General features: G+C 34.9%; 1 protein-coding gene and 1 long non-coding RNA gene across 2 annotated transcripts in view; one reads left to right on the forward strand and one right to left on the reverse strand.

Moving 5' to 3' along the window:
* LOC138138109 (uncharacterized) lies at window positions 1–22,959 on the forward strand. Its single transcript, XM_069057857.1, has 3 exons — window positions 1–172; window positions 6,296–6,618; window positions 21,579–22,959. The coding sequence occupies exon 3, from the start codon at window positions 21,579–21,581 to the stop codon at window positions 22,365–22,367; it is 789 nt and encodes a 262-aa protein (XP_068913958.1). The 5' UTR covers window positions 1–172; window positions 6,296–6,618; the 3' UTR covers window positions 22,368–22,959.
* Window positions 10,828–24,483, reverse strand: part of LOC138138110 (uncharacterized) — a 44,274-nt gene continuing 30,618 nt past the window's right edge. Inside the window, exon 4 of the long non-coding RNA XR_011161967.1 lies at window positions 10,828–11,554. This is a non-coding gene — a long non-coding RNA (uncharacterized lncRNA). The remainder of the gene's footprint in view (window positions 11,555–24,483) is intronic.

Consider the following 24,483-nt stretch of genomic DNA (forward strand, 5'->3'; position numbering starts at 1 on the left):
CCGCCCCACACTCGCCAGTTATACGTAGTTGGTGTTGCTGAGTAGTCGTAGAGCTGAGTGGCGCGTTCAGCGCACTTACCCTTGGTTACGCTGTAGTGCAAAATAGTGAGCCCTATAGTTGGTGGTTGATTTAGAACAGAGGGATAGCCGCCCCCGGGGCTGCAGCCAGCCGGTTGGTAAACAAAAATCGGGTTTGCAGCAACCGTAGGTTTATTGTTGGAAAAGGCAGATGGGGTGGCTGGGGAAAAACCGCCACAAACTCTAATTACTCTAGTGTTACACCTCTAGATTGTGTAACACGACGTAATTTCATTGACTGGCGTTTTGAAAATAATACAACGAGATTAGAACTAACAACAATAAACTCACGATTGCTCATATTATTTTTGTACCGTTCTGATTCATTTCCTTTTGTGTTGATGAGGCGGCTGTGTCGCAATGTCGTGGAGCTCTCGAGGGCTCTGTACAAATCACATAAATTTAGACATTGCATAAATACCAATAGCTCGAGGAATTTCAATAAAGTCCTCTCATAAACGATGCTGTGGAGTGATGAATTCTAAGAATAATAATCTCCGACGACATATGGAAATTTTTAGTTTTATTGGAAATAAATGAAAACCTACACAAACACTTGGTTATTTTCGGTTTTCAAAATTGGCATTTGTTGAGTATAGTCTGTTTGTTTTAAAAATTGGAATTACGATGACACTGACCTACAACTGTCAATAAACCAGTGGATCTGAAACTTCTACGTCGTATTCTTAAATATTGTTTTCTTGAATAGAAAAATAAATAAATATATGTTTACGATTTTACATCCACATTTAGAACAATTGTTTTCAGTCTGGCAAAAAAATGCTGATGATAAATAAAATAAGTTCAAATTATATTTGCAAAATCCTTTGCTTATCTCCTTATCGTTATGGGTTAATAGCTGCTGACAGCAGGGGCACTTCACAAAAAATATGTACAGGAGTCTGATAACATCCTCTAACAAATTACTCTACAAATTGGAAAACCCTACAATAAAAGGAAGAATCGACAACGAGAGATGCAACTATTAAAAATAATGACACGTGCTAATCAAATAAATTTTCTCGACATCACGAAATTGAAATTCATTCGCGAAACAACATGATTTGAGCAAACAAGTCCAGGTTAATCTATCACGTTATGGAAGAATCTTTTTCATTGTATTTATTTAATCATTCAATTACAAATAAATTATTCATTTTGTTGGAAGACCTCCTTTATTAAATTTCTTAGGGCTTCGCCAACGCAACGGGATAAAAATACTAAACCCGAATTAATAAAACTAAATTGCATTGAGAAATTACTTTCAGAAGTAATTTTACGAGATTTAGCGAGAGACGTGCACGTGAAGACAAAATCGCCAGATTTAATAACGGCGGAACGTTTTTACCTGATTTTGCTTTTTCTTTATTCCTTCTACGTCATCCAGCTTGCCCCATCAATTCTGTTTACTCCGATCAACTGCGACAGCTACTGCTTCTACAAGTGATAATGTGTACTAAACTTTTACTTATTCTTTGTAAAAGTCAAAGGTTGTTCGTCGTTTTAGTGGAAAATTTACGGAGGATCCGTATCATGTTTTATGTAAGGCGGGAGGGACAGATTGTGGAGGTTTCATGGAAATTTTATCGATGGAAACAACGCTCTGCGAGACCGAAAGTGCGTCACAAGCAGCTAAAAATTACGAAAACCGAAATAAAACAATGAAACTACTCATTGCGTGTTTAAATAGATATGTAGAGTGCATTTTAGTAAATTTCGAAGTGGGAATTATTATTAAAATGTAGAAGAGTAAAAAGAAAATTGGATGGTTACGAGAAATGAAATAAAACCAACATGAAGATTTTAAAAACTTTTATAACCTGTGGTCAAGTAAAACAGCTTAGACCTGTTGTTAGTATAGAAAATGGATTGCTAACACCTGAGTAAAGACACAAGTTGAAAAGGATAATTCAGAACGATTCACAAAGGTCTAAAAACAGTGGAAACATGTCGAATCTTGTTCAAAAAAGATGGAAAAGTTGCATCTGTCGAAAAGCCATGGAGTGAATATTTTGGGGCTCCAGAAGAATAGTGATGACTGATGAGGAGAGATTTTGTTAATCTTATGGGTCAACTCTAGAGAAAAAGGCACCAAAGACGATCATAAATGACGGAGAAGGTCTTGTTTCAACATGTCAAGCACTTATTCACAAATCGATAGTTGCTGTGGCAAAACTTCACCAACTTTGCAAGGGAGAACTGTCATAGGCATCCTATCCTCTGAATATACCTCCTTCAAACTTTTGTTCCTAAGTTGAAAAACTTCAAAGCTGAAAAGAATTTTGTTTCTTTCGGGGATAGGTCACGATATTTTCAAACATCCTTTGTACATCTGAGAAACAGATATACTTTGTCTAGCGAGAGATTGGGAGATTTTAAATTGTATTAAATTAATCCAACACTACAAAATGCACTAGAATAAATTAATGAGAGCATAATTTCAGGGCAAATATGTTACTGATTGAAGGATATACTCGTATTTCAAATTTTACATGCGCTAGGTACAATGGCCGGCAATAAAAAGTAGCCATCACTTTTCTGTTACGTCAAAATCCAAATGTGTAATTAACGCTTTAATGACACTGACATTGAAATGATGGCTAATTTTTTTTGCCGGCCACCGTACTACTTCCTCTAGGTAGAATTTAGTGGCTTTTATGTCACCCAATCTCTCGCTGGACAAACTTTAGAAAGCTAATACATTACATAATAAAAATAATTTAATTGAAAATGTAGACGCAACTTATATTGGAAAATTAATATAATAAAATAAAACGACATGATACTATCAGGCTCTTAAATATTTGTTTCGTTTGTGTGAGACTCCTTAAAAAGTTTGAGAATCACTGATGTGGAACTTAAGTTCAGTACAGTTGCCAGCAACAAAGTTTTGCCATCAATGTCATTCTTTGGGACAATGACATATGCTCTATTGTAAAACGGTCATAACCTATTGGGTGATTCAAAATGATTGTGGCCAAGTATGGCAACTATGTACGAAAATTTATGTGGCAACTGTGTGAATGGGGTAGAGTTAACATTTGTATGACATTTGATAAGCGTGCATTTGATTTTTTTAATTCCATTGCACATTGAATTGACAACTTTCAAAATTGCACGCCTATGAACTGTCAAAGAATGTCACCTCTACTCTACCCACACAGGTGCCACATAAATTTTCGTACATAGTTGCCATACTTGGTCACAATAATTTTGAATTGCCCAATATATCCTACAACATTGTTATGTTCTTTTTCACAAATTTTATTGACGAAATGTAACGTAAGATGTATTGGAACAAAATTGTTTAATTAATGAAATAATTTTTACTTTATCGAAATGTGATATTAGAATCATGATTTTAACCATTTAAAAAAAAAAAAAACGTTAACAGGAGCTCGGAATGCCACTGTCCTCCAAAAGTTGCATAATTTTAAAAAATTGTACACTTCTGTACATATTTAACATGTACTCGTATGTACACTATCGGACAAAAGTAAAGCAACTTCAAAAAAGAAAAGGAAAAAATTCAATATTTTATATTTAAATGGCAGAAATACAAACAAATTCTAATTACTTTTTAAATCCCAAGTAGGCGGCTGTCACCTGTGATAACTAATCGTTTATAATATTAACACAAAGCAATTTAAGAAATTTTATTATCGAAAGTGCACACCGTTTATGCGACAAAAGTAAAGCAACACTTTGAATTTTTCGTAAAATAAAAGTCTTTCCTTGAAGTAAGAACTAAAATATTCCAATTTATCATTGTTAGTTATTTCCACATAATTTTAGTCATGCCACGAGGCATCCCTATCTGTAAAGAATTAAAGCAGATGGTAATAAATGCCCATCTAGAGAGAAAAAAACAGTCTGCTATTTCGAAACAGTTTCTTTTGCCGAAATACAGTGTGTCAAAAATAATGTCTACTTACAACGAATGAGGACACTTAGACAAAATTCCAAAATCAGAAAGACCCAGAAAAACTACTATTTTAATGGATAGACGGATTAAAAGAATGTCTCAAAATGATCCATGGTTACCTGCACCGCGGATTATTGCAGAAATTCCGGAAATGCTGGTTAGTCCAAGAACAATTCAACGAAGATTAATACAAGCAAAATTGTTTAGTCGACGTCCAGTGAAAAAGCCCCTTGTTTCTAGAAGAAACAGATTAGCTAGGCTTGCATTTGCACGAGAGCATATTAACTGGACCATACACGATTGGAAAAAAGTCTTATTTAGCGGTGAAACTCGCTATAAAATGTACAGTTCTGACGGAATGAAACGTGTAACACGACCAGTTAACCACCAGAATACCAGATTCAATCTCAAGTACGCTACACCTACAATTAAACATGAAGGGGGGAGTGTTTTCTTATCGGGCTGTTTTTCGTGGAATGGAGTAGGCCCCTTGCACCGTATTGAGGGAATCATTGATAGATATTTTGTTTATCGGGACATTCTGCAAAATGTAATGCTACCATATGCAGAATGGGAAATGCCTTTGCGTTTCGTGTTTCAACATGATAACGACCCTAAACACACGACGCGACTTGTGCAGGAATGGTTTCACAATAACAATGCTGAGATTTTGCAGTGACCACCACAGTCTCCAGATCTCAACCTGATCGAAAACTTATGGGACGAGGTAGAACGTCGAATTCGCACAACTCGGTTTCCTAATACACAGGCATTGCTTGAAAAAATTAATGAAATTTGGGCAAATCTTCCAGACAATACCATTCAAAATTTGATTTCCTCAATGCCACGGCGCTGTAGAGCGATTATAAGTAATAATGGATATTCCATTAATTATTAGAGTAGTACTATTGATAATTGTTATTTTTTAATGTTCTTTTTAATTGTTGTTTTCGAGAAGTTAAATAAAATCATCTTGTATAGAAATGTTGCTCTACTTTTGTCGCAATGATTTTTTCAGTAATTTTTAATATTAACATTTTTGACGCCAAACTATGCAGAAACTGTACCATTTTTGTCTGATGCATTACTTAACTTAAGAGGTGGTAATTCATTATAATTAATTTAAAAAATCTCCAAATTCTAAAACTATTTTTTAGTTTTAGTTACAATAGAAACAACAATTTTGTTGCTCTACTTTTGTCCAGTAGTGTAGGTATTATAAATGTGCATCTAGGAGGCAATGGAAGTGGGAATGCACCTTTCGCTTTCTCACCAGAAAAGTTACTAGCCGTTGACAAATGAGTCAAATGACAGTAACGACACGAGCCCGAGCGACTCGCCCCGGCTTCTAATCTTAAAATGATACTCTTTTGCTCAAAATTTGTTGATTGTTGATAAATACAAATTAATTGTTATAGCATATTTTCAGACTGGACAACATGGTTGGCAACCATAACAAAACAAAACACTAGGTTGCTAAACTAATACTAAAATCAGCTTTCCATAGCCGCCTAAGATGCACATTTATAATGAATTAAGTATTTTAATTACAATTTCCTTTAAATTACAACGAACTTTTTTATTTTTATTTAATTATGATACCTGAAATCAATTAAATAAAATCTTGGCAATTTTACAGTAAATTTTATTACTTAAAATTAATGCAGCTCTTTATCCTCAAATTTGCATATTTTATTAACCTATCAGAGAAAGTAACTCTAAACGTCAACACTCACGTGTCAAATTGTAATTATGAAATAGTATTTGTATTCGACTCATTCCTAATTTTTTTAACTCCTTGTGCACATTATGTAATTACATTACCATATTACATTAATTAATCCAGGATATACGTTGAGCCCAATTATTTTTTTAACCGTTTTTTACCACTTGTAATTTACACGGGGCCCGAGCTTAACCCAATTTCATGACAACTTGCAATGAAAAATATTCTCAAGCGTACATTGGAGCTTGATTTGCACCTATTGGTTTCACGTGTTAACATAACCTCACCGAAAAAATTTGAAAAATGTTTAATTTTTATTTAAATTTAAATATAAAAATACTACGTGTGCAGAAAATATTAATCCCACTTATTTACCGCCAGTCGAATCGCGCGTGCTGCTTATCAGTGCTGTTAGAATCACCACCGACAAACATTACGGCATTCCGCATTTAGTCAAGTAATGGTGGCGCAACATAGTGTTTGTTGTGAATGCAAATGAACCAAAATTTGTTAATTTGCGTCGCCATCACAATTATTATTTATTAAAATAATTCTCTTTGTTCCAGAATAGAGGCTTTGTCATCTTTCCAAAATGTCGCCGCCAGCGGCCGATAAAAAGAGTAAACACAAAAACCAATAAATCCGTCAATACGTGGAACGAAGACATTTTATCTTTTTCTGTTCTTGTGTTGGTTTTTATTTATTTTGTCTTCCGCCGTGCCGTGCTGCTATTAAGAGTAAATTATAGATCGTACGACAAATGCTGAGACAAATTGTCTACAAACGGGACCAAACGACATAGTGATTAAAACCGAGCCGTTCCGGACGTCATGTGATTTTGTCCCTTGGTCTTCTATTGCTTTACTGCAAAAATAAAAAGGAAATCACGGTGAGTAGAGTGCGCTGCATGTCGCTCCCCAAATCAGGATGTATCGTCCAGTCCGTTCCTTACGTCTCCTTCTGTGTTTGTTGCACCTGCGGTTTTTTTTTCGTAAACACGACTTTAACAGTTTTTGTTTGGGGAATTTGTCAAGACAAACAAGCAAAAAGTTGGAAAGGTCATTTTGGTGGTCGTAAATAAAATTATACAGTGGTGAAAAATTCGTGGTACGGTGCTAACTGATGCTAGATCGTAGATCATGAGAAAAAATTTTAAATACTATAGGATGTTCATTTAAATTTATCATCAAAGTAGGCTCTGAAAAGTCAATTGTGAACGCACCATGGATTACAGATCACCGATCAGCTGCTTAACTCTAACTTCACTTTTTGCGTTTTTTGTCTTTTTTCTCTGCAGACTGACGAGCGGTGCGTTCACAATCGACTCTTCAACGCCAGCTTTGAGGATAAATTTAACTGAACACACGATACAACGTACTATTGTATTGTAACATTCCTAAGATATTAAAAAAAAGTTAAATTGAGAAGTTTCTGTTGAATTTTTTCGTATGTTTATTCATTTATCTTTTATTGCTTTAGATTAATTTCAAAAATAATAAGCAGAAATCTTAATTGACATCACTCCAATTTTACCATCTTCAATTATCAAAGAAACTTGCCTTATCCAATTTTCTCCAAAAAACAATTTTTGAGTACCTATCAATTCTGTTATTAATGAGGTATAAACACCAAGAAATCTAAGAAAATTTGTAACAGCTCATGGGCAATTTTAATCCACAGTTAACACTTCATCATACAATAAAAATTACTCCTTTAGTAACTTGATCATCTGGACTCTCAACAATCCTCTTAAAACTGCAATTTATTTGAAATGTCGCATAACTGATAGGTTGGGGTTGGGGAATTTCTAAAAATACACCGTGTTATGGTCAGCTGAATTGTTCAAACATTCTGACAATAGATCTGACCACATTTTGAACCGTTTCGTGATCACAAACGGTCTAGTAAAAGAATTTGAAGAATTGAATTGAACTGTGTGTGGCAGCAAAATGTGCAAATTTTCTCGTGAACTTCCCTTTGCCTTCTCCAGGAATATTTGTTATTCTATTTGCCACAGCAGCCACGACCAACTTGGCAATATCTAATATCTCGTTCCTGAACTTTTATGCATTTTGTGGGCAGTGGCACAAGTCCAATCAAAATTTGTAGACTTGCTGTTTGAAGTGGGTCACGGATTGTAAATGTGAGCACACACAGACAATCTTTCCGGCCTATCTATTCACTTGAATATCTCTTTCAGCGACGCTGTCAAATTCGCACAATTGTTGATTTATTGCGGTCCGGCTGGTTCACAATGTCGCGAGATAGAAGAGTCGTAGATATTTTTCTGAATCAATAGCGCGACCCATTTTCAAAGCGACCAATTTAATCATTGTCCCCACTATGTTCCACACCTAACGATATTTCTTTAATACGTCGTTAAGTACAGGAGATGATAAAGGAGTCCATGAGTGCTTTCAGATCAGTCGGTCACGAAAGTCGAGTCTTAGATAGGTTCGTGTATATTTGCGTCATTCTCTCAGCAGGACCTGAAACCATTAATCATCGAGTAACACAGCTTTTATCAAAATGAGCTGTCTACTACATCCTATAATCTAATCAGATCTGATCCACTTCAAAGTCATTGCCAAGGCAGAAATTGTACAGGAACGAAAAGTTTCTTTGTCTTCAAATTATTTAGTCAATGTTGTACATCTTTTATTAGGAAGCCTACATAAAAGTCGTAACAACCAGTTAGTGTATTGATCGTGAAACAACCTACTATTATGGATAAAATTAAATTTTGTGGAAGGTAACGTCTGTTAGTTTTTGAGCAGAATGTGAATATTCGTTGCTGAAATGGCAAAAAAATCCTTCTTTGTTGGTGCAGAAATAAGTGATTTATGTACGGCACGGCAACAATTAAAATCTCTGTGCGACAATGTTTTGTTGTATTGATTTTTCAGCACAATGGAATTAATTTACATACCTGACCTTTACTCCAGCTCATGTAAAAAATATTTAATTGTGTTCCAATAAAGTATTTTTTTTCCGAGTCAAAAGATGTTAAACAAAGTCGACATTAATTCGAAGAAAGAGTGTGGACTTTGTTTGCGGCATCGCTGTACATTTCGGTGCTGGATAAGCACTCAGCAGAAGAGTAGTCCGCCATTTGGGAGAGGGTAAATTAAGCACGTACGCTTTTATTTGCAAAAGGGAAAGAAATCGATTCTGTTTACGTTAGAGGGGAGGAAGTTGTGTTTAAAAACTTGTTCGAGGGTGTACGGTTACAGGAAAGAATCGGTTGATGGAAGCTCTCAGGCTGCAACAGAAATCGGTTTCCGGCAAACGACGTTTCTAATTTATTACAATCATTTCCTACACGCTATTGGGTATTTTGCTTGAAAAATAATTTAGTAAATTGGTGTCATTTTTCGATCTTGCTCTGATGGAATAGAAAAAAGTAAAGTAACTCTATTCGAATTCTTCGCAGCAAGTCTAATGCGACAAAGTTATTTAGGTCTGTGGTCAATTCAATAGCAATAAAAGAAAGTTATAAAACACTCATAAAAAGTTATTACTTTATTGGTATTGTTAAAATAAATAGATTTATTTTGTAGAATGCCCAAACTGTAACATACAGGGACATTATAAATGATTGTAGTCCAAGTTGATGTAAAAACCGAATGTAAAATTTATGGTTGCCGCTCCATATGCAAATGATCAAAATTATGTGAATAAGTGAATACAGACGGTTCACACAATTGACACTATTGACAGTTCACGCCATATTAGAGTTATATTTGTATAGAGCGGCAAAAATTTCATAACATACGCATGGCTTGCTTCGACTACAAACATTTATAACCCTTTATAACGGGTGTTTTTTTAAATTTGACGTTGGAGAGTCGATTGTGAATGCACTATACGGATAACAGATCACGAATCAGCTGTTTATATTGTTATATATTTGGAAAATATATCGTAGAGGTTATGTTATTTCCAGTTTGATAATTTGTTTATTGTTACCCACATTTAAGAATAAATGTTCCGTACCGTATCCCAGTTGACTTTCTAAATGACTTTATTGTAGACACAAAATAGAAAAAAAAATGTGATTCTCCGTTATATCACTTGATTTTGGGATAATGATGAAAATATATCATATTCACTTTTACTTAAGTACATACAAGTTTTATTGTGAAGTATGAACTACTACAGAACTAACAATTGATCGTTTTGTTCAATATTGAAAAGAAATAGAATATGCCATAAAATGTTCATCCTGTGAGGCTGAATAAAATTTTATAAACACAGTATTTCAGGAGTGATAATGAGCCCGCGGCATTGAAAATGCAACCCACAATACATTTCCAAAGTGAACGTGGCTATTTTAAATATCGTATTATTTTAAAATGAAATTATGAATCCCTGATGGTTTTGCTTCCAATAACTTTATTTGTCACAACTGACATTTACGGAAAAGTTAAAATACTACGATTAAAATGTATTCGAACGATAAGAAAACAGACATGATTTTGATTTATGGCGAATTTAATAAAAATGCTTCTGCTGTTGCGCATTAATGAAGACAACAAACATTTTCCCAAAAACTCTACGTTTTTTCACAATTTCATTTAACCAAGCGAATGACGTTTATGTCAAAATTTACGAAACCGCACAGCTAACCATATTTTATGTCACGTTAAGTTTGGAAACGTATTGTGCATTTACAATTTCATCGGGTTCATTATCACTCGTGAAGTACCTGTATATTTCTAGCACATGCAGAAAGCTCGCTTTGTCATTGTCCTCTTTGTCCGAAGTTAATTTAATAAAATCAATATTAAAACGCTTGCACCATTTTTTTTGGTAACAAAGCTTTCGCACAGTTTCAAACACAAAACTGCTATTTTTAAAATAGTAGTTATTATTGTCGTCGTTTTTCACTATAAGTAGGTATCTATCGAGTGACTAATTAAAAATCTGATCAAGAGTACCTTGACCAATGTTGGTCTGGCGGAATATGTTACATTTAGCTCAGGGACAAACCATTAACTTTCTTTAATAAATGTCTTTTCTACAAATGAATAAACCATTTCGTTACATTAAACATAAGTTAGTTGTGAAGAAATACCTTTTTTTTATTAAAAAGGGAGCACACAATGTAAAACAGAGACACTTAATTACAAATTGGAGGTTAAACTTGAAAACAGCAGTGACAGGTCTAAGCTACAAGCTGCAACATACGTGAAATAAACAGATTTGTGACAAAGCTCTCTTGATCAGATTTCTATTTATACACCCAATGCATTTACGAATCACATTTGAATTAGTTTAACAATTAGATTGTCTCACAAATTATTTCATTAAAAATTGGTAACTATGGTACGACACGTTGTCCTGTAATAACCATATCCATCTGTAACTGGTACCACAACTCCTCCATAAATTTCTTTTCTGCTAAACTTTACTCTGCGTGTCTCATTTCAATCTTCCACAGAAGCCTGGTTTGAAGAAAGTCTTGACTTTCTTAAGACAAATTTGTTCACTCACCACATTGATCATTGTTTTCTATATGCAAGTGTCTACAACATATACGTGCACATTTAATCAATAAATACTACTTGTAAGCAACAACCATATTTTTCAGTATTTGCGATTCACGATCCGTGTTACTTTGCATTTGGTAAATATGTTGTCGAACAGGAAACCCCAACAAAACAAGAAGCTGATCCGATAAGTTTATTTATTTTCTGTCAGGACTATTGATTTTCCAAATGTGTAATTTCTTCATTCCGTTTTTGTTTGTTGTAAATATCTGGAACGCCACGTAATTTTGATAATGGGAGCGGCAGTCATGGGTGGACAGTCTCGTTAAAATCCTGAAACATAAGCCATAATCAGCTCGATAATATTTATTACCTAATATCACATAATACTAAATGATTATACGAGATAAGATATCTATCAGCACTCAGCTACTGGAAAATTTAATTATAATTTCGCTTATCGTTAAGCCAACATGCTATGGCGCACTTTGCAACAAGGCCTGTCTTCTAACTAAAAAGTTAAATATTATTTTTAATTTGCAGGAGCTTTGAGTCGCTTAATTAGATCACGAGTCAGGTTTTTGTCAGAAAGTTTAAAAAGTTGTTTGGTGTGACGCCAAGTTTTTTAAATTTATTTTTTAAACAGTTGTTTAAACATATTAATGACAATGGGGGTATGATTTCCCTTCCGTTAAAACTTTCATTAACGCGTCTCTATCTAAACAATTGATTTGGCTAAACAACTGTTTAAAGAATTATTTGAATAAAGGGTTATGATTTGCTCTATTTAAGACATTCGTTAACTAAACACCTTCTTTAAGGAAACAATGTCAAGTTAATGAAAATATTAAACATCACTTACCGTTGTTAAAAATTTTATTTAAAAATAACCATTAACGATATTAGTTAAACACTTAATTAAAAGGAAATCATAGGTAAAAATTAAAGACCGTCTTTAAGTCCTTAACGACTGTCTCTAGGGACCAGTTTCATAAGAAACTTAAAGTTGACTTTAGCCTAAAGTGACTTTAATGGATTGTTGCAACAATGCGTTTGTATGGTAAATGGTAAACTTTAATGTTAAAGTAACTTTAGGCTGATTATGAAATTAGGGGTTAGTCTTAATGAAGAGGAAATCATACGGCCCAACGGCATTCGCAAAAAATGTATTGCACAGTTAGTGCAGTTTTAGAGCTTTCAAATTAGCCTCAACAATGTTTTGTTTCTTTTTAAAATTATCGCACTAGATATTATTACGTGGACGTTTGCATGCATCGATTATGTTTGGGAAAACAAAACCGGAAAGATAATGAAATGTTATTAGGAGTATGCACCATTCATCGTTATCATGGATCTATTTGGGTATACATAATAGAAGCAAATGAATTGGAGGAAGAGGAAATTTTCACTGCGATTTACAACTCTCAATGGTCTATAGTGAAGAGCTTATGGACTGAAAAGCAATATTGTCAAGTGACCAATTTCCTCTTCATATCCCCACGACATAATTTTCTAATGAGACAACTCGAGGTCACAGAATTTCTCTTAACCGTCACGTGTTTTTGGCGAAAACCTATGGGAGTAGGCACTTTAAAAGAAAAATTGTGAAAAGGAGTAATTTAATTAGAATGAAGAAAGATGAAAATATCTTCTATTAAGAGTTTAAATAGTTGATCGATTTTTGTACAGCTTGATGGTCCAGCTAATTACTTGTGGCAAGAAAAATAAATTTCCTAATTTATTAATTTAATTAATTTCTAAATGTATTTTTAAGAGCTCATTAATGATCAAAATCTAACGTTAGGTTTTATTTTTTAGATAGGTGACAAAGAAGACAACATAAACAACAGATAATATATGTTTTTATAGTTAAGTTTCGTTTACAATACAATTTTGCAATGCTGCTTAAACGAATGATCAGATAATATAATTAGTTACATGACATATTTTAAAAATATGCTCATTCTTATCTTACACAGAGAAAATCTATTTTTCACTAACTGATTAATTAATAGATTCTTTCATTATGAAGTATTTATTTATATTTAGATCCAATGAAAAAACTTCGCTGTTAAATTAATTTATTTATAATCCTAGTTTATCTTAAAAAAGGAAAAATTAAGTAGTAAACAAAGTTGGCTAATTACGTATTTGGTGGTGTCCTTTTTTTGCTTTGAAAATTCCATTTTAAATTAAACCCTTGCCCGACAGCAACCCACATAATTCAGAGATTGCTAATAATCGATTGAGTAAGGTCGTTGACATCACTGATTGAATCATCAGTTTGAAACACCATTTTTCAGGACATTTTTTTGCATTCGATTCGTCACGACTAAATAAATTAAAACACCCTTTTTACATTCGATCTACCTATTTTTAATTAATACATTTATTTCTATTCCACCATTTTTACAAAATATAATTGTTCTTTAAACTAATACTAGAGACAGGGTAATCTGATTTCTTACATTCAATTTGTCACCTTAATAACTGAAATTGTTATCTGGTCTATCCTTAACCAATAAATCAACTGATACAGCGATTTATACAGGATTTATAAAATTATAGTCATTAGATCAGAAGTTATATACCGGGTGTCCCAGAACTGCCGCATGATATTTTAATAACGTATTCTGGAGTGAAAATGAAGACTAAAATTGAAAGAAAAAATGTCGAGGGTCCAATAGTATCTATACCGTAAGCGATTTTCGCTGACCAATCATAAGACCTTTGTTAATTGCTTTATTAGGTAACCTCATTACTTTATTTCATTTCCATGGATTTTCATAATACGATAAAATTCGTTGAATTATTTGGTCCACTGTAATCGAATAATAAATACATTGTGACATTTCTTAACGTCATTTTGACAGTATAATTTTTTCTTAAAATCGAAAAGTGAACAGTTTTGAAAATGTTTACTGCTGCATGTGGTGAAAGTGCTTACGCAGCCGTAGAAGCTTACGCTACACGTTTTCTTCTTCGAGAACATCCAACTACAAATGTATTTTTGCGTTTGGTGAATCGCGCTAGGAATACGGGGAATTTATTACCTCAAACTAAAGGAATTGGTGGTATTACACGAGAAGCTCGCACTCCAAAAATGAAGAGACTGTTCTTCAGGCTTTTGAGGAAGACGGAATGTTAAGTATTAGAAGCGTCGCTAGTATGTTTGACATTTCAAAAAGCACAACACAGCGGATTCTAAAGGATAATCGACAACACGCTTATCATACGCGTGTACAAAATCTCTTGCCTGAAGATCTTCCTCTCCGAGTGCAGTTCTGTGAATGGTTACTGCAACAACAACTTTGTAAAAAGTATTTTATTTACGGGTGAATGTTTTTTCTCAAGAAACGGAACATTTAGCATTCATAATTATCATGTATGGGCAGACGAAAATCCACATACAATTCATGTTAATGCATTTCAGCATCGGTTTAGCATCAAGCTGTGGACTGGGATTTTAGGAGATTCATTGGCAAGTGTTGATAAACAAACGATTATCAGATAAAATATCGACTGTAGAGTTTCAGGTTGGTCTGTTTGAATTTCCTCCAAGATTAAATGGTGAAGTCTATGCCAATTTTCTTAATGATGAATTGCCTGATCTTCTAGACGATGTGCCATTGCAATTCTTGGCACATCTCTGGTTTCAACACGATGGTGCTTCAGTGCATTATAGAAGATATCCTGATTCTTGGATAGAACGTGGTGGGCCAATATATTGGCCGGCTAGGTCGCCTGACCTCACACCTTTAGACTATTTTTTGTGGGGTCACATGAAAAACTATATTTATCGTGAACCAGTGAACTCTTTAGAACAACTGGAAACTGGATGATAGATTGCATGAAGCTTTGGCAACAATTACACCTCAAATTATTCAAGGCGCCCAAGCAAGCTTAATAAGACGAGCACGCCTTTGTATTCAAATTGATGGAGGTCATTTTGAGCAATTATTATAAGAGTATCTACGAATTGTTAACTGTTATGGTTTTTGATTGTTCATTAAACTTTTTTTTTTATTCTAAAAAAACAAAACAACATTGCTTTTCTGTTTTACCCTGCTTAAAAACCACCTTTTTTTAAGGTATTATTCCAGTCAAACATGAACCTCAATGTTTTTCTCTAGTTTTAAGGAACGTGTTAACGTTTAACTTTAACGTGTTAACGCTTTCATTTTAGGGTGACGTGCCTCAACGCAGCTATTATTATAAAAATAATGTCACATTGACACTTCATTTCTGTCAAATACAGTGGACCAGCTAAATTTATAAGAATTTTGAAAAATGTAAATGTAAGTTGTTTCCTAGCAACTAGTCGGATTACTTAATATACCTTAAAACAGGTTGAAGAAAGCTTCACACGATTGGTTAATTTCAATAGTTTACCATTTAAATACCCTACGGCCCTCGACATTTATTCTTTCAAATTTAGTCTTAATTTTCACTCCGGAATACGTTATTAAAATATCATGCGGCAGTTCTGGGACATCCGGTATATACAGGCTGATTCTGAAATAAGTTTGGAAAACAAATGTGGAGTATCCTTGACACAAAATAATTCTGCGTAAATGACTTTTGGAGGTGAAATCAAAAGGATGGAAATTACGCTATACAGGTGTTTTCGAAGTTGAGGTGTTCCTTTTAACATGTGATAGTATGCGTTGTTCTAAAGAGTTTTAGCCAAAATCACCTTAGTAAAATATGTACGACAATGAAGAGACAATAAGTTAATTTTTTTGAAATTTTTGAAACCGGTCCTGCTCAAATTTGCGCTGATTTGTTAGAAATTAGAATTGACAAAAAAAAATCAAATGAGCATGGACGTTAATCAAAAATACTGTCAGAGTTGTCATCTAATTAGTCGGAATGGCTTCATCATTACGAAAATAATGAGCTCACAGATATGTTGCTGTATGTATGGGCAACGTTATCACGTTATCAGAATGCAGCTGCGGCGTCCAGAGAGTACGCAAAGCGATTTCCAGAAAGACACCATCCTAGGCCACGTCAGTTATTAATCTAGTACAGCGGAGAAATAGACAGGACCGGACTCTAACTTTTAGAAAACAATAAAAATATACAATCAATTATCTCCGCTAATACAAACATTTTACTAAGAAGATTTAGGCTAAAATTCTTAAGAATAATGTATAGTATCTCGTGTTACAAGGAACACCTCAACTTCGAAAACACCCAGTATTCTTGTATTTCCAACGCCTATGAATAGGGAAAATTTGTCCGAATTTGTTCACTTCATTAGCAACCATTGTTACATCAACTCCACAATAAAGTCGTAGGTGCAAGCACACTGCTTTGTAAATGTTTCTATGGAAATGATCGAGAGGAGTAAGGTTACGTTTGTGACTGACGGGCACCTGATTATTATTGTTGCTAAACTACCAAGATAATCAGGTAATCACCTTTAACTCAGCAGCGTACTTGCAATTTTGAACAAATTTTCAATCATTTGTATCACGAAAACGAAAAAATTTTTATAAGAAAAATGTTTTGTCAATGACTTCTTCTCATCATCATCAATTACCGGTTTTTTTTCCAAACTTATTTCAGAATCACCCTGTGTACAGAGTATTTCACGAGTGATAATGAGCCCGACGGAATTGAAAATGCAACCCACAATACATTTTCAATGTTAACATGGCGTGGCTATTTTAAATATCGTATTGTTTAAAAATGAAATTATAAATCCATAATGGCTTTGCTTCCAATAATTTGATTTGTCACAACTGACATTTACGAAAAAGTTAAAATAAGACGATTAAAATGTATTCGAACGATGAGAAAACAAACATGAACCTGATTTATGGCGAATATAATAAAAATCCTGCCGTTGCGCGCTCATGCAGACGATAAACATTTTCCCAAAAAATTTTAGTTTTTTCACAATTACATTAATTTAACCAAGCGATATTTATTTCCAAAAACAAATATCCACGTTAACTTTGCAAATGTATTGTGGGTTGCATTTTCAATTACGTTGGACTCATTATCACTCCTGAAATACCCTGTAGGTATGGTATATATTTTGATTTGTCGAAAGCCTTAGATTCAATTTAAATAAGATTCATTGTACAACTCTCATAAAGTGTTATCTAGAAAATAGAAAACAAATAGTAACGACAACATCGATACAAAATAATACATAAAAATGTACAAAATGCGACCTCAGACCCTTTTATATCTAATATCGGTCTTCCTTGAGGGTCGATTTTGAGACCTCTGCCCCTTCGGGAACGATATTTTTTATTTTTTTTTCTACAAATAGACTAATTCAATTTACAGACGATACTTCGTGTATTACAATTGCAAAAGACGATCTCGAAGCTGTTCAAAACCAGTCATTCAGTACAAGAAATGATGATGTGATGTGAAAGTAATAGGTTATTCCCAAATGTAGAAAAAACTGGACTATTATTATTTAACAAAAATAAACATACTATGCAATAAAATATAAAAAAAAACATTAAGTACTATTATTGATGATTGCCACATTATTAGAGATCCTCGGGACTCACTGTATAACACATTTATTTTACTATTATGATGTTTTTATTTTTGTTTGTACTACAGAGTTATTCACGAGAGGGGTACTTCTGAATTTTTATTTTGCCGCAACCAACAATACAATTGCAGTGACTACTAAATTAAATGTGTTATTTCACCTATTTCTTTTAAATTAGAAATCAAAGTAAGTTGAATAGATTTGTCAGAAATGTCAGATTGGCAGATGACCAGTATTTAATCAAAATTCAACAAATAAATTAACAAATTAAGTTAATGTAAAAGGTGTTCGAAGTGTCTACCATCGGCTTGGAATCTTGGAAACATCCGCAGCGGCGACAGAATTCCTTCCAGGCTCCCCAAAATGAGGATCATATCAGTCTTTTCGTCGTTATTGTAAAAACATTTTTTTCGAATTGACAAAGATTTTTTGCTTTAACGTCAAAGAGACAGGACTAAGAGCCGTCGTGGATTCAATTATAATTATTTTCAAAATTTGAAATCAAGATATTGTTGCAATGTGTATAATGGGTTGTGGCAAAAAGAAATTCAGAAATACCTTGGAAATACCCCTCTCGTGAATAACCCTGTATACAGGGGTTTTTTCTAAACACGCACAAAAAAATTCCAAGCTGTTGGGGGGGTTTCAAAAGGTTCAACAAAACTTTTTTCAATCATCTGAAATTATGGGGATAAATTAAATTTGTCCATCCCGATTTGCGCCACTAATACAGTACTTTGTTATGTTAGCATACAATAATTAATTATTTTATTATTCTTGCTAAGCAACCAGCGCTACATCATTAATCACTAATCAGTTAATTACCTTCAGTATCGGCACTGGAAAATTAAAGAAGTTTTTGTTCATGACTTCTACCTCGTCACTAATTATCGTGCATTTCAAAAACACTCTGCATTCAGTACAATCGCGGCCATCCAAAAGTGAACGATAGCTTGCGAAAATTTCCGTATTTTTCGTTAGATTAAATCAGGCTGTATTCACTGGCGTTCGTGCAGCAGGCATTACTATTTTAATAATAAAAAGTTGTATTAAATAATTTTTAATAAAAATGAGACTGAGAAGTAATTAATACATTATTAAAATGAAAGTAAACTTTAGTAAAGAAACCTTTCCAGCACCTATTCGTATTGATCTCTCAAGCCTGTTTTCTTGCCAACGCCTCTTTATATTGAAGATGCAAGTCTTACTGCAATGTAATTTTCTTGGCACAGCAGCCAACGACCAATTTTCTTTTAGCTTTCCAATAGCCCTAGCTGTCTGAATCGCAGTGAGATGTAGCATTTAAAAAAATAGTTTCAATAATTTTTTTAACGCTAATGTCAAACTTTGACATTTTAGGACGCCTATGATTTAAAGTAAAAATCAAACTATAAAAAAAACGTTCACTTTTGGATGGCCGCGATAGTACATGTATTGACGAAGCTAATGTCCTGATATCTTTTATCCTGGCACCTCAATAAATTTTACCAAACCTAAAGAGCTAGAGGCATTCAATTTTTGGATTTAAATTATTACAGTTGAATCAATAAAACGCCATTGCTATATTTATATATTTTATCGTATCATTAACGATTATGATCACTTTATGTTACACATTTATTGATAATTATGAAGTCCATAATATTCGAATAACTCAGCTTCCTTAGTCACTTACCGTGAATTTTTTATTTTATTGAACATAGGATTCATGGATCTGTAGGTTTGGTTGCCTATTTCAAATGAATTGACTTGTCCATTTTAGTACTGAACATAGCCATTTTACATTCTATGTTCAGCGAAATAAAAAACGCAGTGTATAATACGTTAGTTAGTCATAATAATACATTACAGCCCTTTCACAATGGCGTTAACGTTACGTCGATGTTAAAACGTTAATGTTAACGTTAGATCTAATTACATGTATTTCAGTACTTTTTATAAATTATTTCCATTGGCTAATGTTAGAATGTAACGTTAAGAATCCAGAACATTTCTAGAACTAACGTTAACGCTAACAATATCATGCAACATTAATTTTCATCATAACGTCATTGTGAACGGTCCACAATGAAATACATGTAATTTTGAATTTCTAGATCTAACGTTAACATTAACGTTTTAACATCGACGTAACGTTAACGCCATTGTGTATGGGCGTTTAGTTACGCACTCATAATACGTTAGATATATTATAAATCACAAAAAAATAAAATTTGTTTCACAGTCTAGGACTGATTTACAGATCTATGAGGGACATGATGATCAACTCAATAGACCGGGACCAATGGCTTAACGTGACTTCCGAATCACGAGCCTTTTTTCTTATTTCGCCCTGGGTCGGAATCGAACCCGCGACCCTCGCGTCTCTGAGCCGAAACGGACTCCCTATAAAGCTATATTCTGCCTTAAATTTAATTTAAACAACGCTCGGACGTTGTGCAGGTGACTCGGCTAATCGCCTCGTCACCTGGCAACGTCCTCGCATATTATAAATCCCATAATCTCCTCGTTATACATATTAATAGCTATAATCTAGCTCAAAAATATCAGAGATATCCTTACTTTCCTGGCACCTCCACCATTTTTCCAAAAGATATACATATTTACAATTTTTGTACCTACTACTAGCGAGACAGTAATTCAATTTCTTCCATTTAACCTGCTACAGTTCTGTCTATAAAAAGCACTTTTCAGATTTGATACAACTGTGGTAATAAAATAACAGAGATATCGTATTTTTTAATGGAAAATGTTAACTCTCGGAACTTTAAATTCATTTCGTTCGCCTCATTTATTTTCTAATCTAGGTATTTATAATTTGCTTGAAATATTACATCCTCATATTTGATTTGTTTTTTGTACTAGAGGAAATGATTTCCTTTTCAACGTAAATTTATTGATTACGAACACATTCTACCAGTTCCTTCAGGGGGATGACTTAACAGTTTTCGAAATAAAATTTGTTTGAACTTCTCCCAAAAAGTATTGAACTATTTTTAAACTTTGCTTTTGACGCAGCAAACTGTAAAAATCCTCGCCATGCCACGAACAATGTTTTTAGTAAAGTTTTTATTTTATTAAATCATCAACGACTTTATCAAAAAATGTAATCCACACCGATCACGTCCGCAAACGTGCCATCATCGTACAATTACTCAATCCCTCAGCTTATGCGACATAATATAAATTTATGACCTTTTTATTACACCCCCTTTGAATCTCTTTATCATAAAACTCCTCGAAATTCAACACACATCCAGATCCCATTATCATTTTTAAGGGTAATAAAATTTTTTCATATTGCGCATATTCATCCGTCTTTTATATTAACTATTTATGACATTTTTGTAATCCGCCATAAATTCGCTCTCGCAGAACAGCTAACTCTATCTGTAGTAATAGTGAAACAGTTTTAAGTATGCCCTCTGTCCACACTCCATTCGCTTTGGGTTTGGCTAGTCAGTTCAGTAGTTGTCACACCTAGTTTACAAAAGTAATGTCCCTTGATGTATCAGACTACCTAACAATGTAGGCAACGTTGTTATCGACTGGTTTTGTAAAATCCATTCTAAATGAAACATTTCTTGATGGATTTTGCAGAACGCGATGTGTAGTGAGATTCAAAATTGACCTGTAGTATCGACTCCTTGTGTTTACTTCCAGCTGAAACAAAATTTCTTAACCGAGACTGTTCTAGATCGGTGCAATCAGAGGGACTTTACTTTTGGGAGCTTTTGCCCAAATACACTGTGTACAGTGCAGTGCGAGTGCAGTGCTGTGTGCAGTGTTGTGCAGTGCATGCAAGAAGACTGATATACTCCTGGATTCCAGATGCATGGAACCGCAGGCCTCCACTCGGCCATGGCCATCAAGCGCCAACGAAGGCTGCGGGAGCAAGCCAAGCGGAGGGCCCTCGAACGCGAAAGACGTCTCTCCTCGCGCACCAGCAGCATGGACAGCATGGACCATCTCGCCACCAAGAAGGTCCCCAACGACGCCCCTCCCGACCACCGCCTGGCCACCTCCATCGGCATGCTGCACATCGGGGTGTGCTTCCTGGTCTTCGGCCTCTTCCTCATCGGCTCGGGCCTGCTCCCCGACGACATGGTCACGTGGAGAGGCGGCGGCGTGTGGAACGAGCTCGTCGCGACCGGCATCTTCGTCGCGGCATTGGGCATCATCCTCATAGCCATCAACCGAGTGATGTCGCGTCGCGAAGAGGAGGACCTCAACGAGTACGTCTCGAGGCAGCTCACCAGGTCGCGGAGCGGACACCGTCTCGAGAGGGACGTCGAGACGGGTTGCCTCACCACGAAGAATCACCGAAGGATTCTGGACAAGAAGCGCGAAGACGAAGAAAGGGGTTTCACGGATATCACTCCGGTGCATTCTCCCCACAGTAAAGTGGCGCCGGTTGCTGTCCAAAACGGAGATGCCCACCTGGAGAAGATCGTCGAGGAAGATGTCTTCGAAAGGAGTGTCGATGAGACGAAACCCCTCGAGAACAAGGAGACCATATCGACCACCACGACTGCCAGTCTCAGTCCGGGGACTCCCTCGGAAACGAGAGAGTTGATCTCCAACGCACGTCAGTACAGTTTCAACTCGAGGCAGTATTAGATGAAGATGCGCCGCAAAGCTCAAAAAGATCAAAAGGACTGACTTAGGTGAAAGGAATTGGTTTGGTTAAGTTTCAACAGGAGTCAACCCGAACCGATCTGAAACACATCTGCATTTACATTTTTACCCAGAATTGTAACTCTTTTGACTACGCTAAGCTGTGACAGCTTGACTCGCTTGTTTTCTCCTTGAAATATCAAAAATACAATTTTCTACAACTGAGAGATTACTTGTTGAAAGTTTACGCCGAAAGCGAAGGTGATGTGATCAGTAACTTGTAGGTTATGATGTAAAAGCCAGAAGCTGTGCTTGCTCTAAGATTACTTATAATGGACAGAGCTTCTCTCAAAATCTTCGAAGTCACGTTTACGCTTTAGGAAATTGATCAGTAGATAGTTAAGTAAACGAGACTTTGGACACTTCTGAACGGTATTTTGTTGAGCAAAAAGTTGAACCAAATCTCGTTCAGGCTTTTGTGTAAAGTATTTCAGTAAACACGTCAAAAATTATCACATTGGTCGATTTTCGTAGAAGTAGAGCGCTATTTTTATGTTTATGAGTTGCGACCATGAAACATGTCAGCACTTGAGAAGATTTTTTGCAAAAATTAGATTTTCGACCACAGTCCGTCCACGGCTTGCATAAATCACACCGGTTCAGAACAGCTATGTATGAAGTGTACTAAACGTGCCTTTTTACGGTTCTCCATCCGCTTGTCAAGTCACGAATCAAGACGTTTCCATTTCTTTTGGGTTGAGCAGAGCGATGTGATTTTTGAGGTGTTTACGCTACTTTACCTATCGATAAGTAACTGCTACTCAATTTTATCAAATTGTAAGTCATTAGTTTGTAGCTAGAGTCTGTAGAGTATCTTCTCTTTCTCACACTTCTCCTAGTTAGAAACGATTCTGCATATCCGAGCAAATTGATATTTATATATTATACACGTTTTTGAAATCCGAGCACCACTCCAAAATGCACTGTGATTTTTAACATTTTTACAATTATATAGATGTAAATATTTTGTAGCTTTTTCTAAAAGGAAGAAAAACGTGCATTAGCTTGATTCCTTTCGTTTGGTTGTTAGAACAGCTATTTACAATCAAGGAGGACAATCAGAACTTCGTCCCCCAAGATACGACCCCAACATTTTTCTCCAAAGCTAAGCAACTTTCGCCGCTTTGGTTCTCTTGGAAGCAAGATTCACACCTGATGGAGGCTCGGGAAGGTACCGATTTACTAGATCGGTCTGTTTCAGAGCCTCGCAATTTTTCTTGTGTCTACTTATTCATGTGATCAATCTGCAAGGCTGATTTTTCTAACACTTGTTGGCATCTCTTGTGTATCAACGTTTATATCAAACTAGGTTATCGTAGCTCCGATGTTTTGACGTTACCTTACCCCGCTCCGATAATTCGTGACTCGCTCCAAAAATGAGTTGTGGATTATGACTCTGGAAGTTTTACTGTTGGACGGAACACTTTCCTAATCGAATTATTAACATTCCAATTTGATGTAGTTTATGGTAAATATATTCTGTATATGTTTTGTGATGAATGTTCTATCGCAGCACCCGTTAATTAACAAAAGCTTCAGACGAAATATATTTATTATGATGTTCGTCTTGGTTAATTGTCGTTGCCCAAATCTATAAATTCTCTTCGTGTTTAAATAATTTGTCGATTTATGTGGTCTGGTTGTAATTTTAAAATTTGTGTGAATTTGGAAGTTAATGTTGACTTGTTCTACATCCGTTTACTGTTATACATGTTTAAAAAATATATAAGACGCACCTACTTGGAAAATTTGTTTACTTTACTTAGGACAACGAAGTAACACGAACGGGAGTTTATGGCTTACCTACCTAACTCGTCAGATAAATTACTTCGTCTTGACAAAAATAAAAAATCTAATTGACTGTATTTTTAAATACACATGATATCAATAAAAATTTGTTTCACCTAATCTGGACTAATGTAGAATTTTACATCGTCATTACAAAGGCGAAAACAAAGCTTTCGACCAGACGAAATTCCGTCTGCACAAATGCCAAAAATTGTAAATGATTTTTCAAGTAAACGTGATACAGGTTAAACTAAGAACTAACGAAATTATT

Source organism: Tenebrio molitor, chromosome 9 (assembly GCF_963966145.1).
Source record: "Tenebrio molitor chromosome 9, icTenMoli1.1, whole genome shotgun sequence".
In the NCBI taxonomy this organism is placed as follows: Eukaryota; Metazoa; Arthropoda; class Insecta; order Coleoptera; family Tenebrionidae; genus Tenebrio; species Tenebrio molitor.

Excerpts from the sequence above, each read along its gene's own strand:
- LOC138138109 (XM_069057857.1), top strand. The coding sequence starts at position 21,579 with ATGCATGGAACCGCAGGCCTCCACTCGGCCATGGCCATCAAGCGCCAA.